The sequence below is a fragment of the Denticeps clupeoides genome, unplaced genomic scaffold, assembly GCF_900700375.1.
Source record: "Denticeps clupeoides unplaced genomic scaffold, fDenClu1.1, whole genome shotgun sequence".
Classification (NCBI taxonomy): domain Eukaryota; kingdom Metazoa; phylum Chordata; class Actinopteri; order Clupeiformes; family Denticipitidae; genus Denticeps; species Denticeps clupeoides.
The window spans coordinates 98,121-111,326 of record NW_021629748.1 but is presented as its reverse complement, the minus strand read 5'-3'; the positions used below and the strand labels follow the sequence as shown (position 1 = coordinate 111,326).

The window sequence follows — 13,206 nt, the reverse complement described above, 5'->3', positions numbered from 1 at the left end:
AAAATTAAAATAGCTGAGAGAATATTTTACAATTTGAAATTGACATGACGCGCATATGCATATGTTTTGCTCTCTCCGTGAATGTAGTTCAAGTGAAGATGTCTCCAGGCTTCCAGCCTTCTTCACTGCTTCTCAACCAATCGTGCTCCAGCGCCCGGTTCCTCCTCCGGCGCGGCGCGGCGCGGCTACAGTCCTCCCATCGGCGGCAACTCCGGATTTAAGGGTTGATGGTGTCGGAAGGACCGATGGGCTTTTCGTGTCTGTCTGACATGCACCGTCGGCGTATTTAATTAGAATCGGTTTTAATTGGCACAGGCTACCGGAAGAAGGTGGTCAGCTGAAGCCTCGGAAGACATTTTTCAGCAGGGAAGAAACAGGAAGTGCACCCAGGCCAACAGGAAGATGGAGGAAAGAAAGGAGCACACAGAGTCCAGGCCTGAGTGTTTTAGTGTGTTTATAGAGTGTGTATCTGTGTAAAAGATGCCACGGCGTGTGTGTGTGTGTGTGTGTGTCTACATGTGATTTTGTGAGAATAAGTCCTTTGGTTCTACAGATGGAAAATGCTTCAGACCACAAACTTGTTCTTGGTGGTGGAGCCGCTCTTGGTGGCCGTGTCGGCATGGGACTGGTAGCCAATCGTCATCTTCATAGGGAGTCCCAATCGATCTTTATACACTTTCCTAGAAGTCAGTAAAACACGGTTAACTGACCCACATGCTGCACAAACACCAACACTGAATATCACACCGAAACTGGCCGTCTTCAAACTCCGATCGACTTGGAGCTGCCAAGTCACGCCATTCTTAATTTACATGGAAGCAATAAAGGACCCAGCGTGAGGGGTGTAGACGTGTTGGGTCATTGGCATTCTTTTTATTCTGTTGACTGTTTTGCAAGAGGTAAAGACATTTATTATATAGCAGCCTAGTGGGCAAGACACTTGCCTATGAACCAGAAGATATCCAGTACAGGCCAGAAGTTTGGACACCTTCTCATCCAACGTGTTTTCTTTATCTTCATGACCATTTAAGTTGGTAGATTCTCACTGAAGGCATCAAAACTATGAATGAACACATGTGGAGTTATGCACTTAACAAAAAAAGGTGAAATAAATGAAAACCTGTTTTATATTCTAGTTTCTTTGCTCTGATTACTGCTTTGCACACTCTTGGCGTTCTCTCAGTGGTGAGTGGTGGCCTAGCAGTTAAGGAAACGGCCCCGTAATCAGAAGGTTTCGGGTTCGAATCCCGATCTGCCAAGGTGCCACTGAGGTGCCACTGAGCAAAGCACCGTCCCCACACACTGCTCACTCAGGGTGATGGGTTAAATGCAGAGGACAAATTTCACTGTGTGCACTGTGTGCTGTGCTGCTGTGTATCACATGTGACAATCACTTCACTTTACTTTTTTTTTCACTTTCACTCTCGATGAGCTTCAAGAGGTCGTCACCTGAAATGCTTCTCCAACAGTCTTGAAGGAGTTCCCAGAGGTGTTTAGCACTTGTTGGTCCAGCTCACCCCGAACCATCTGGATTGGGTTCAGGTCCGGTGACTGTGGAGGTCTCCAGGTCTCCACTTTTTGTTAAGTACAGAACTCCACATGTGTTCATTCATAGTTTTGATGCCTTCAGTGAGAATCTACCAACGTAAATGGTCATGAAGATAAAGAAAACACGTTGAATGAGAAGGTGTCCAAACTTTTGTCCTGTACAGTATTTTCATTTTAATATATTTTACATGGCGTGTTATGAATCTGTAGTGTATTATTTGCTTCCTGAAATGAGCATGAAATGCAAGTGTGAAGGGACTACGGATCACGGCCTTCACGCGTGACTTCGGTTCCCTCGTCTACAGGTTGAACGCGGGACGGCCAGTCGGATCGCTGGGATTTTACCCTATGTGTGTGACAGCATCCCTGTTGTCGTAGTTGGCCGTCCAGATGGCGATTTTGTCCCCTTTTGCCCGGATGTTGACGACAGCGCCGCAGACATCGTCGCTGAAGTCATCAAAAGCTTCTCCTATTAGGCAGAGCAGCTGCATCCGAACAAAGCAGCATCAGCATCGGCGGCACAGGGAGCTTTAAAGAAGCGGAAGAGAGCGCCGCCCACCGTCTCCAGCCAGAAGCGGTCCAGATCGAGTCGCCGCTGCTGCTTGTTGAGGGTGAGGAGCCAGCGACCTCCCTTCCTGTTCCGCTCGTCCTCCCACATGGGCTCGATGCCGTCCTGCACAAACACGGCAGATTATCCTACAAGTCGTGATAAATCATCTCCAACTACAGTATAAACCGCATTCAACCAGAGAGCAGGTCGTAATCCGGTGGAGCCCAACGTACCTTGAACAGGGAATAATCACAGCCAGACATCAGGTTGCTTGAGAGCTGGATGTGGTTATACAAACTGGCATCAGACGGGAGAGAAAAATCCATTTATGGTTGAAACTGAGGTGTTGAGGTCGACCGACTGATCCGAATTAGAGGAAAAGCAACTCTTACGCCCAGAAGTCCTCCACCGTGTCAAACTTGGAGATGAGCCGAAGGTTCGCCTGCCACGTCTTACTCTTGTCGTTTTTAAAGAACCACAAAGACCAGCTACAGGGACAATTCAAGCGGATGACAGTGAGAAGAACATACATTTTTCAGGACGTTGTGATGAGCGGAGGGACGCCTACCGGTTCTGCAGTGGGTGTTTGATGTACGCCTCGGAGCAGACAACTTCTTGACGCGTCTCCTCTGAATCTTCTGCATCTTGCGGGGGATTCGGGCTGCTCTCCTACAAACAGACATCAACTGGACATCAACCATCCAGAACTACAGCCCTGTGTCCCCATCAGTAGTGACAGGGACAGTCCCTTGGAGACACTCAGGTGGGGTTTGAACCTGGGACCGCCAGGCCAATACAATATTTAAATCACAGGAGCTTTGCGTGGTGTCCATGTGTGCTTTATAAGAGATGAAAAGTGCTGATGGAGGGTCACCATGCGTGGTTTATAAGAGATGAAAAGTGCTGATGGAGGGTCACCATGCGTGGTTTATAAGAGATGAAGAGCGCTGATGGAGGGACACCATGCGTGGTTTATAAGAGATGAAGAGCGCTGATGGAGGGTCACCATGCGTGGTTTATAAGAGATGAAGAGCGCTGATGGAGGGACACCATGCGTGGTTTATAAGAGATGAAGAGCGCTGATGGAGGGACACCATGCGTGGTTTATAAGAGATGAAGAGCGCTGATGGAGGGACACCATGCGTGGTTTATAAGAGATGAAGAGCGCTGATGGAGGGACACCATGCGTGGTTTATAAGAGATGAAGAGCGCTGATGGAGGGTCACCATGCGTGGTTTATAAGAGATGAAGAGCGCTGATGGAGGGACACCATGCGTGGTTTATAAGAGATTAAGAGCGCTGATGGAGGGTCACCATGCGTGGTTTATAAGAGATGAAGAGCGCTGATGGAGGGACACCATGCGTGGTTTATAAGAGATGAAGAGCGCTGATGGAGGGTCACCATGCGTGGTTTATAAGAGATGAAGAGCGCTGATGGAGGGTCACCATGCGTGGTTTATAAGAGATGAAGAGCGCTGATGGAGGGTCACCATGCGTGGTTTATAAGAGATGAAGAGCGCTGATGGAGGGTCACCATGCGTGGTTTATAAGAGATGAAGTGTGCACATGGGGTCACCACGTGTGTGTCACCAGTGTGAAAGCACAAGGGGGACCGAACACTTGTCCACGTCACACCGTGTACTTTGGACGGAAGTAGCCTGGACTGACAGGATCCGCCACTCCCTCCCACCCAGCACGGATAAACTCGGGCAGCTGGAGAGCTCCAGTGGAGCCGCTTTAGCCGAGCTAACCGCGGCGGCTAACCGAGCCTGGGACTGAGAGGAGAACGCCGCCGTGTTGCCAGATCTCGCGAAAAATGCACGCAGAGATTTTCAAACATCACCTCACACTTTTCAGCGCATGTGAAAGTGAAAAGTGTGGTACACTGCAGCACAGCAAACGGTGCACACAACGAAATATGGTCTCTGTATTTAACGATCACCACTGGTGAGCAGTAAAAACTGACCCCGCCTGGTGAATTTGGAAAGCTCGATTCCAGCTCTGCGGGTTATAAACAGAATGGATCTGGCAACACGCGTTACGGCGATTCACAGACGCGCCTGCGCCGTTCGCGCATCAGCGCCGCATCGACCAACTCCCGTCCGCGTCCAGCGCCGGCGGACCGCGACAAACGCCTCCAAGTCCGCGGACGGACGCGGGACGCGCTCACCACAAACGCCGCGCCGCCGCAGTCAGCGAACACGCGGGAGCGTCGATGAAAGAATAAAGTTGACGAACTCACCGGCTCCGCCGCCGCCATCTTACCGCGACTGAGTCACGGGCCGCGAACCCCGCTGGGCCCCGGCGCGCATAGACCTACGGCGCATAGATCGACGCCACCCGCCCCTGCGCACGGCACCGGACGCCGCGTTTTGTGTAGCTCTAGGCCCTCCGTTCAGGAGCTGAAACTCTGGTAATCAGTATTTACCTACAGTGAACGCATCCATACGATAAGATGTAAAAGATGCACATTTCGTTCTTTTATGGATACTTTACCGAGTGTGCAAATAGAAACTTAAAAGCACGACTCGATTTTTGATTCTATACATAGCAGCGCAAGTGAAAACAAAAATTTGAGCCAAGAGTCTCTGTTCGACGAAGACGTGCGACTCGGCTTCGAGTCACATGATGTAAACTCCAAGCGAACCGATTTTTTTTTTTACCCGGATGTTATAGGTGCTCTGAGAACTACATCAAACTTTATTTAATTAGCCATTACAAAATATCTACGCTTTTAATTACACATTCATTACACAGTTGAAGTAAAAATCTGATAGAATCCCTCAGGTTTGCCAGATGAACTCTCACTATCCGCGGGGAGAGTCGTCGCTCTCGGCTGCGGGAGGAGCCGCGGCCCTCCGGACGCTCCAGGCCGGAAGAAGCTCTGCGTGATCCAGCGTTCGCCACCATGTCCGCGGCCGCCGACGGGAGCTGCGCCGAGCCCGGGGGCCGGGGGTCGCCGTGCCGCCCTGCCACTTCCAGGCTCCGGGAACAGGTACCTGTGCGGAGCGCCTTTCCCCTCGCTTGAAAGAGAGAGAGAAAAAAACCAAAACTTTATTACAGCCACAAAGTTTGAACGAGGACGTCCTCACGTAGGGCGCGTTCCACGTTTATTATAGCTGCTATAATATTAAATTCCACAGGCTTGTGTCACAAAATTTCCTGCGGCTCTTATCAAAAAAAGTTTTTACCCCCATGATTATATATGATGCTATATCAGATACGAGGACATTCCTGTACTTTATCTCGTCTAACCGGACTGTCCTGTTTGCACCCACAGTTGGTTCCGTTGGTGAATTTCCCCGAGGAACAGGGTGTGTGGCGTGTGTCTGCTGCTCGTACGATCCCACGTTTTCATCAAGCTTGCAGGAGTAAAATTCTCTGTTTTTAGTATTGTGAAGCTGTACAAGGCCAGTCAGCACTTTAATGATGCTAATATTTCACATTCAGGAAATACAGGAAATACTAACGGTGTCGTGTGAGCAAGATAAGAAAAGCAAAATGCGGTGCTGTCCCCAAACCAGACAGTGATGCAGCTGGTCAGAATGCCCTCAATGGTCCCTCTGTAGAAGGTGGTGAGGATGGATGGTGGGAGACGGGCTTTCCTCATGCATGCTTTATAATAGATGCAATATTTGCAACACTGTGGTCTGTACAGTCGCTAAAGCATTTTACTGCATATCATACCGTGTATGACTGTGTTCGTGACAAATAAAATTGGAATCTGAAATTTGAGTGCACATGTGTGTGTCACCAGTGTGAAAGCACAAGGGGGACCGAACACTTGTCCACGTCACACCGTGTACTTTGGACGGAAGTAGCCTGGACTGACAGGATCCGCCACTCCCTCCCACCACACAGCAAACAGTGCACACAATGAAATGTGGTCTCTGCATTTAACCATCACCATTGGTGAGCAGTAGGCAGCCATGACAGGCACGGATTCGAACCGGCAACCTTCCGATTATGGGGCCGCTTCCTTAACCGCTAGGCCACCACTGCACCATAATAAATGTGACGTCACAACGACCTGGGTGGCTCCTCCCCATAAATATTATACCGATGGTCAGCTTGAAAACAAACAACAGACTGCTCGGTACGAATACGTCAGCAGGGTGAACAGCCCTGAGGAGCTCCAGTGCTCAGTGTGGTAGTAGCCTAGCGGTTAACACACTCGCCTGTGAACCAGAAGACCCAGGTTCAAACCCCACTTACTACCATCGTGTCCCTGAGCAAAACACTTAACCCCGAGTGTCTCCAGGGGGGGACTGTCCCTGTAACTACTGATTGTAAGTCGCTCTGGATAAGAGCGTCTGGTAAATGCTGTAAATGGGGCAGTGGTGGCCTAGCGGTTAAGGAAGCGGCCCCGTAATCAGAAGGTCGCCGGTTCGAATCCCGATCCGCCAAGGTGCCACCGAGGTGCCACTGAGCAAAGCACCATCCCCACACACTGCTCCCCGGGCGCCTGTCATGGTGATGGTTAAATGCAGAGGGCAAATTTCACTGTGTGCATCGTGTGCTGTGCTGCTGTGTATCACATGTGACAATCAGTTTTTTTTTCTTTGTATAGAATTTTTACATTCTTTTTACCGCGTCCCAAGCTAAGGCGGTAGCTTTTGCCTCATTGATGTCCAGAAGGCTTGTTGTTTCGCCTCATCTTTCAATAGCTGGATCCGGGAAACGCTCTCCTTGCCGCGATACGGTCACCATTTACTGAGTACGTTACCCATGTGTACACACTACGTGCTGTAATACTGCGGAACTGAGAGGAGACAAAATGGCTTTTATTATTATCATTTTTCTTTATTGTCCTGGTGGGTTTTGGGGGTGGTTGTCAGCCATTTTTTTTCTTGTTCTGTTTGAACCCCGGTAACCGTGGAACGCCCGTTCTCTCCTCAGGCCGATCGGCAGGTCGGAGGTCAGGCGGCGCCGCCGGAGGTGGACGACTGCGAGCGGCTGGGCACGCTCTTCGGGGAGCTGAACAAGTGTCTGCGCGGCGTCGGCTTCGTGCAGCTGTACTTCGGCGAGAAGATCGTGGAGCCGGTGGTGGTTCTGGTGTTCTGGGCTTTGCTGTGGTTCCTGGGAATCCAGGCACTTGGCCTGGTGGGGACGCTGTGCATCATCATCATCTACATGCAGAAGTAGCGTTCAGGAGTGCATGAATGTTTCGGAATTTGCACTTTAAACAGACATGCCAACGGAAGATTAAAAGAATGGGTTCACCTGTGCTGGACTGCTACTGTACCACCCAGTAATTGGAATTGGAAAATTTTTTTTTGTATAAAGTATTGCCGAGTGACCTCACCGTTTTCCCACTTTTTTGCGACGGAAAGAGGAGATTTTTATTTTTTCCCCCCAGTTCCCGCTTGATGGGGGTGCATGCCGCATGGAAAATCATAACCGGGGTGAATTAAATCCCATGGAAATTTGCCGAATTGCTTTTGTATGCCTTCAGGATCTAGTGAATTTATGCTAGAAGAACGAGCGGATAACGTATGAAAACGTGAGTGCCACGGAACACAATTCCACTGGATTGGCTGTGCATGGTACTTCCAACGAGACATGTATTGATGCGCTGGCTGCTGTTCATGATCTTATATCATGTGTTGTGCCATTTATTGCATTGTGTGGATTTTAAATTCTTGTGATTATTTTCTGCATTCTGAATGAAAATGAAATGAAAAGTTACTGTAATTATTTCCTTTTTTTTTATTGAACCGTTATTCCTTATTGATGAATTACTACACCATGCTGTATTCAGTTAATGAATAAATGTTAAATTCTCACGGGGAGCTGCAGTTACCTGGTTTTGTTCTGTCATTGTGTTTCCGTGTCGTTCTCACCAAAGATATTTATCCAAAAAATGTGCAATGAAACAGCTGAGAAATGCACATTTATAGAAGAGTCATCAAAGATCAAGTGAATAAATACGTAAAGAGATCACCAGGGGGTGTCGTCGTTCCACTGCTAAAGCAGGACGAGAGACATCATGAAAATAAATTAATAAGGAGCATCCAAAAGGGCCAACTTATAATGGACATTTTGATTTAAATTCTCCCAGTTCATGAGATCACTGATAAATTTGACATCTATTCAATAAACGAAGACTTCTATGGAAGTCTTGGGAATTCCGAGTTGTTAAAATAATGGTATCTACAGATCATCCTAATGAGGGACATTTTAAAGCACTTCTGTAAACCTGAACCTGATCCAGATGAACTTTGTCCATGTATCAGCTGGTGTTCCTCTCTAGCGAGCTGAAGATCCGTTTCTTCCAGACGAACTTTGTCCACGTATCAGCTGGTGTTCTTCACTAGCGAGCTGAAGATCCCTGTTTCTTCCAGACGAACTTTGTCCATCAGCTGGTGTTCCTCTCTAGCGAGCTGAAGATCCCTGTTTCTTCCAGACGAACTTTGTCCATGTATCAGCTGGTGTTCTTCACTAGCGAGCTGAAGATCCCTGTTTCTTCCAGACGAACTTTGTCCATGTATCAGCTGGTGTTCTTCACTAGCGAGATGAAGATCCCTGTTTCTTCCAGACGAACTTTGTCCATGTATCAGCTGGTGTTCTTCACTAGCGAGATGAAGATCCCTGTTTCTTCCAGACGAACTTTGTCCATGTATCAGCTGGTGTTCTTCACTAGCGAGATGAAGATCCCTGTTTCTTCCAGACGAACTTTGTCCACGTATCAGCTGGTGTTCTTCACTAGCGAGATGAAGATCCCTGTTTCTTCCAGACGAACTTTGTCCACGTATCAGCTGGTGTTCTTCACTAGCGAGCTGAAGATCCCTGTTTCTTCCAGACGAACTTTGTCCACGTATCAGCTGGTGTTCTTCACTAGCGAGATGAAGATCCCTGTTTCTTCCAGACGAACTTTGTCCACGTATCAGCTGGTGTTCTTCACTAGCGAGATGAAGATCCCTGTTTCTTCCAGACGAACTTTGTCCACGTATCAGCTGGTGTTCCTCTCTAGCGAGCTGAAAATCCCTGTTTCTTCCAGACGAACTTTGTCCACGTATCAGCTGATGTTCTTCACTAGCGAGATGAAGATCCCTGTTTCTTCCAGACGAACTTTGTCCACGTATCAGCTGATGTTCTTCTCTAGCGAGCTGAAGATCCCTGTTTCTTCCAGACGAACTTTGTCCACGTATCAGCTGGTGTTCTTCACTAGCGAGCTGAAGATTGCTCCGTGTTTCTTCCCTCTCCTGCACCTCACATCTGGCCCACAACAAAATAATATTACAGATAATATCAGGTACCCTGATAAATATGAACCTATTCCATTGCATTTATTGCTGTGTGTTGTACCAAGATGTCTTCACGTGTGGCTTCTTTGAAAACCACAATGGATTTCAAAGTAATTGATTTGTCTTTGTACTGAATTATAAAAAGATTAGCCCTTGAACTTGTCATTCAGGGAAATATTAAACTGATGCAGTGAAAGTGACGTGATCGTCATTGTGAGACACTGCAGCGCAGCACACGGTGTCACGGTGAAACGTGTCCTCTGTATTTAACCATCACCCTTGGTGACAGTGGGAACTCGGGGAGCAGTGTGTGGGGACAGGACCTTCATCAAGGGCACCTTGGTGGCACCTCGGCGGTTCAGGACTCCAAACTGCAACCTTCTGATTAGTGTTGGTCCAAAAAAAAACAAGACGTAAATGCTGGTCACGTAACGAAAAATGAGACTAAATGTGGATTACAAAATAAAAACTAGACTAAAATGTCAAAAATGTTTATTATGAGAATGAAATGTTTAATTTGGGCCGGTCAGTACGACAGACCATTTACTATTGTGCTGGGGATACGTTTTTGGGACGAAATGGTGCCGCCAATGGGGGTTTGGAAAACCCGGGAAAACCCGGAAAACTGTGAAAAAGACAAAAAAGGACGTGTTACATTCAAGGCTGCAACGCTAAGACTGTGAAACGAACAGAAACAAGATGACATGTTGTTTGTTTAGGTAGGTCGTACGGGCCGCCCACAAATCAGGTTCAAAGTGTAAAAAGTACCGTTTACTGTTGTGTAGAGGAAGACGTGTTCAGCTCCCTGGGACCAGCCGTAAATGCTAGAGACTCGGGAGTCGAGGCGAGACCGAAGGCCTCGCCGAGTCACACAATCCGATATATTGGTTGTGTCGCTACCCCCAACAGGGCTCAGGAAAACCTGGAAAAATAGGAAAAAAGCAAAAAAGGCCATTTTCATTCCGTACGGTTTGATATATGGCTTGGCTCAGTGGGATTTATGGTCTGCGCGCAATTCACCAAAAAGCGTTTTCAGAACTTTGGACTTTGTGTCCAGATGGTTTGATATGCAAAAAAAGTCTTGGCAAGACTGACATTTTGACATATGGTTTGTCTCTGTCTGATTTACAGATCACGTACAGTGGTGCCCTAGAGGTTAAGGAAGCGGCCCTGTAATCAGAATCCCGATCTGCCAAGGTGCCACTGAGGTGCCACTGAGCAAAGCACCGTCCCCACACACTGCTCCCCGGGCGCCTGTCATGGTGCCCACTGCTCACTCAGGGTCATGGGTTAAATGCAGAGGACAAATTTCACTGTGTGCACCGTGTGCTGTGCTGCTGTGTATCACAAGTGACAATCACTTCACTTTCAAATTTTGGAAAAACAAAAAATGGGTCAATGGGTGAGAAAAAAACGTCAGGGTCATTTTCCCATTAGAACGCATTGAATGCTAGTTTTAGCACTGGTAGCATTGGTAAAATGGGGCCCCTTTTAAGTGGTACTGCTACTGTGTCATTGCCAGCAAAGGGGGTCCTACAAGGGGTACTGATACAGCAGCAGCGCCAGCACTGTAATTCAATGGCAGATTAAACCAGCAGCTTCATTAGGATGACAATCAAACACATTATTAAGACCACCTGGTCCTTTGGCTGCTTTATTGGGGACACCCTGTCCTTCGGGCACTTCATTAGAGATGCCCTGTCCTCAGCCACTTTAGTTATATCTTGGCCACGGCCTTTTAGCATTTTTGATCATAACATGTTAGCATTAGCTATAATTATATATCATTTGTTATTAAACATGTTCCAAACATCACCTAAAGTCATGTGACTGCCTGTTTCCTCGGCTAATGTAGTTTTAAAGTCTGCTCTTACAGCTGAAACCAGCTCTAGAGGCCACGCCCGCTGCAGCGACCAACACCCGGACAGGCCCCTCAAAATTTCCATGGAATTTTGTTTTCTAGTTACATTATTATTATTATTATTATGCAGTATTTCTGTTGTTTGTCCCTCTCATCTGGCCGCACAGATGACGTCACTTCCTCAATTCCCATTCGTGATTTATTAATATTTCATAATGCTTGTGGTGGGTTATAGATATGTGGTGGTGGGTTATTAGGGAGAAAAAGATGAAGTGACGTTTGTACACTTTCTTTACAATGTGGAAAAGAAAAACTTGAGGAGAAATGCGGGCACTGGAAAGGATGTTGAGTCTATAAGGTTATTATTATTAATGTTAGGGGCATTAAAGCTAGTGGTTAAAGAAGCGGCACCGTAATCAGAAGGTTGCAGGTTTGAATCCCGAACCGCCGAGGTGCCACTGAGGTGCCTTGATGAAGGTACCGTCCCCACAAACTGCTCCCCGGGCGCCTGTCATGGTGTCCACTGTCACAAAGGGTGACGGTTAAATACAGAGGACACATTTCACTGTGTCACCGTGTGCTGTGCTGCAGTGTTTCACAATGACAATCAATTCACTTTTTAATTATAATAATAAGATTCTAGATTGGTTTATAGTCAGCATAACAGTATACACCGTATACCGTGTATTGAAATAATGTTTCACACAGACCCCCCATAATACAATCATAAAAGAAAAATATATATGTATATACACACTAAACTATACTAACTAAAACTAAAACTTAAATACTGTACAAGTTATCTCTATAGGAGAAAAGTAGAACTTTTCTGTACAATGAACAGGTTGAACAGGACATAACTGGACAACATCATGTAGGACGCTTGTAAGTGGATAAGTTGGATATTTCAGACAGGACACACAAGACAAGACAAACATGTGCAGGAATGTTCAAGGTGCAGTTGAGATGTGCAAAGATCAGGTGTATAAGGCTGGAGGTGTATTGTTGAGTTTCATGTTCTGGTGATGGAGGTGTATTGAGAGCTCTGGCTGCTCGGGGGACGAAGCTCTTGCCGTGTCTGGCAGTTACAGTTCTGATGCTACAGAACGTCTCCCAGACGGTAGGATGGAGAACCAGGCGTGTGAGGGGTGGTGAGCGTCCTTCATTATGTTTACATTTACATTTACATTTACGGCATGTATCAGACGCCCTTGTCCAGAGCGACTTACAATCAGTAGTTTCAGGGGACAGTCCCCCTGGAGCAACTCAGGGTTAAGGGTCTTGCTCAGGGACACGATGGTAGTAAGTGGGATTTGAACCTGGGTCTTCTGGTTCATAGTGTGTTACCCACTAGGCTACTACCACCCTATGTTCCGAGCTCGATGGATGAGGTGTTTTTCGTAGAGCTGGGAGATGGTGGAAGTGGAACCCCGATGATGCGCTCTGCTGTCTTCACTGTCCACTGCAGGGAGACAGGTCAGCTGGACACACTGTTTTCACAATACCAGACTGTTCAGTTGGACACGCTGTCTTCAAATTTTCAGACAGGTCAGCTGGACACGCTGTCTTCAAAATACCATGCAGGTCAGCTGGACACGCTGTCTTCAAAATACCAGACAGGTCAGCTGGACACGCTGTCTTCAAAATACCATGCAGGTCAGCTGGACACGCTGTCTTTAAAATACCAGACTGTTCAGTTGGACACGCTGTCTTCAAATTTTCAGACAGGTCAGCTGGACACGCTGTCTTTAAAATACCAGACAGGTCAGCTGGACACGCTGTCTTCAAAATACCAGACAGGTCAACTGGACATGCTGTCTTTAAAATACCAGGCAGGTCAGCAGGACACGCTGTCTTCAAAATACCAGACAGGTCAGCTGGACACGCTGTCTTCAAAATACCAGGCAGGTCAGCTGGACACTTTGTCTTCACAATACCAGACTGTTCAGCTGGACACGCTGTCTTCAAAATACAAGAGAGGTCACCTGGACACGCTGTCT

The 13,206-nt window shown here is 47.4% G+C and overlaps 2 protein-coding genes across 4 annotated transcripts; one reads left to right on the top strand and one right to left on the bottom strand.

Moving 5' to 3' along the window:
* Positions 1-436: 436 nt before the first annotated feature.
* LOC114773261 (eukaryotic translation initiation factor 4E-1A) lies at positions 437-4,480 on the bottom strand. Its single transcript, XM_028965784.1, has 7 exons — positions 4,341-4,480; positions 2,667-2,767; positions 2,491-2,586; positions 2,332-2,395; positions 2,108-2,221; positions 1,894-2,033; positions 437-680 (listed from the first exon to the last, which is right to left on the bottom strand). The coding sequence occupies exons 1-7, from the start codon at positions 4,356-4,358 to the stop codon at positions 566-568; spliced, it is 648 nt and encodes a 215-aa protein (XP_028821617.1). The 5' UTR covers positions 4,359-4,480; the 3' UTR covers positions 437-565.
* LOC114773262 (uncharacterized protein FAM241A-like) lies at positions 4,147-7,900 on the top strand. Of its 3 annotated transcripts, none has more exons than XM_028965788.1 (3): positions 4,147-4,511; positions 4,886-5,093; positions 6,998-7,900. In XM_028965788.1, the coding sequence occupies exons 2-3, from the start codon at positions 5,007-5,009 to the stop codon at positions 7,241-7,243; spliced, it is 333 nt and encodes a 110-aa protein (XP_028821621.1). In that variant the 5' UTR covers positions 4,147-4,511; positions 4,886-5,006; the 3' UTR covers positions 7,244-7,900. The 3 variants fall into 3 exon arrangements, with proteins under 3 accessions (XP_028821621.1, XP_028821620.1, XP_028821618.1); XM_028965787.1 differs by having other exon boundaries at positions 4,876-5,093; XM_028965785.1 differs by having other exon boundaries at positions 4,147-5,093.
* Positions 7,901-13,206: the final 5,306 nt, after the last annotated feature.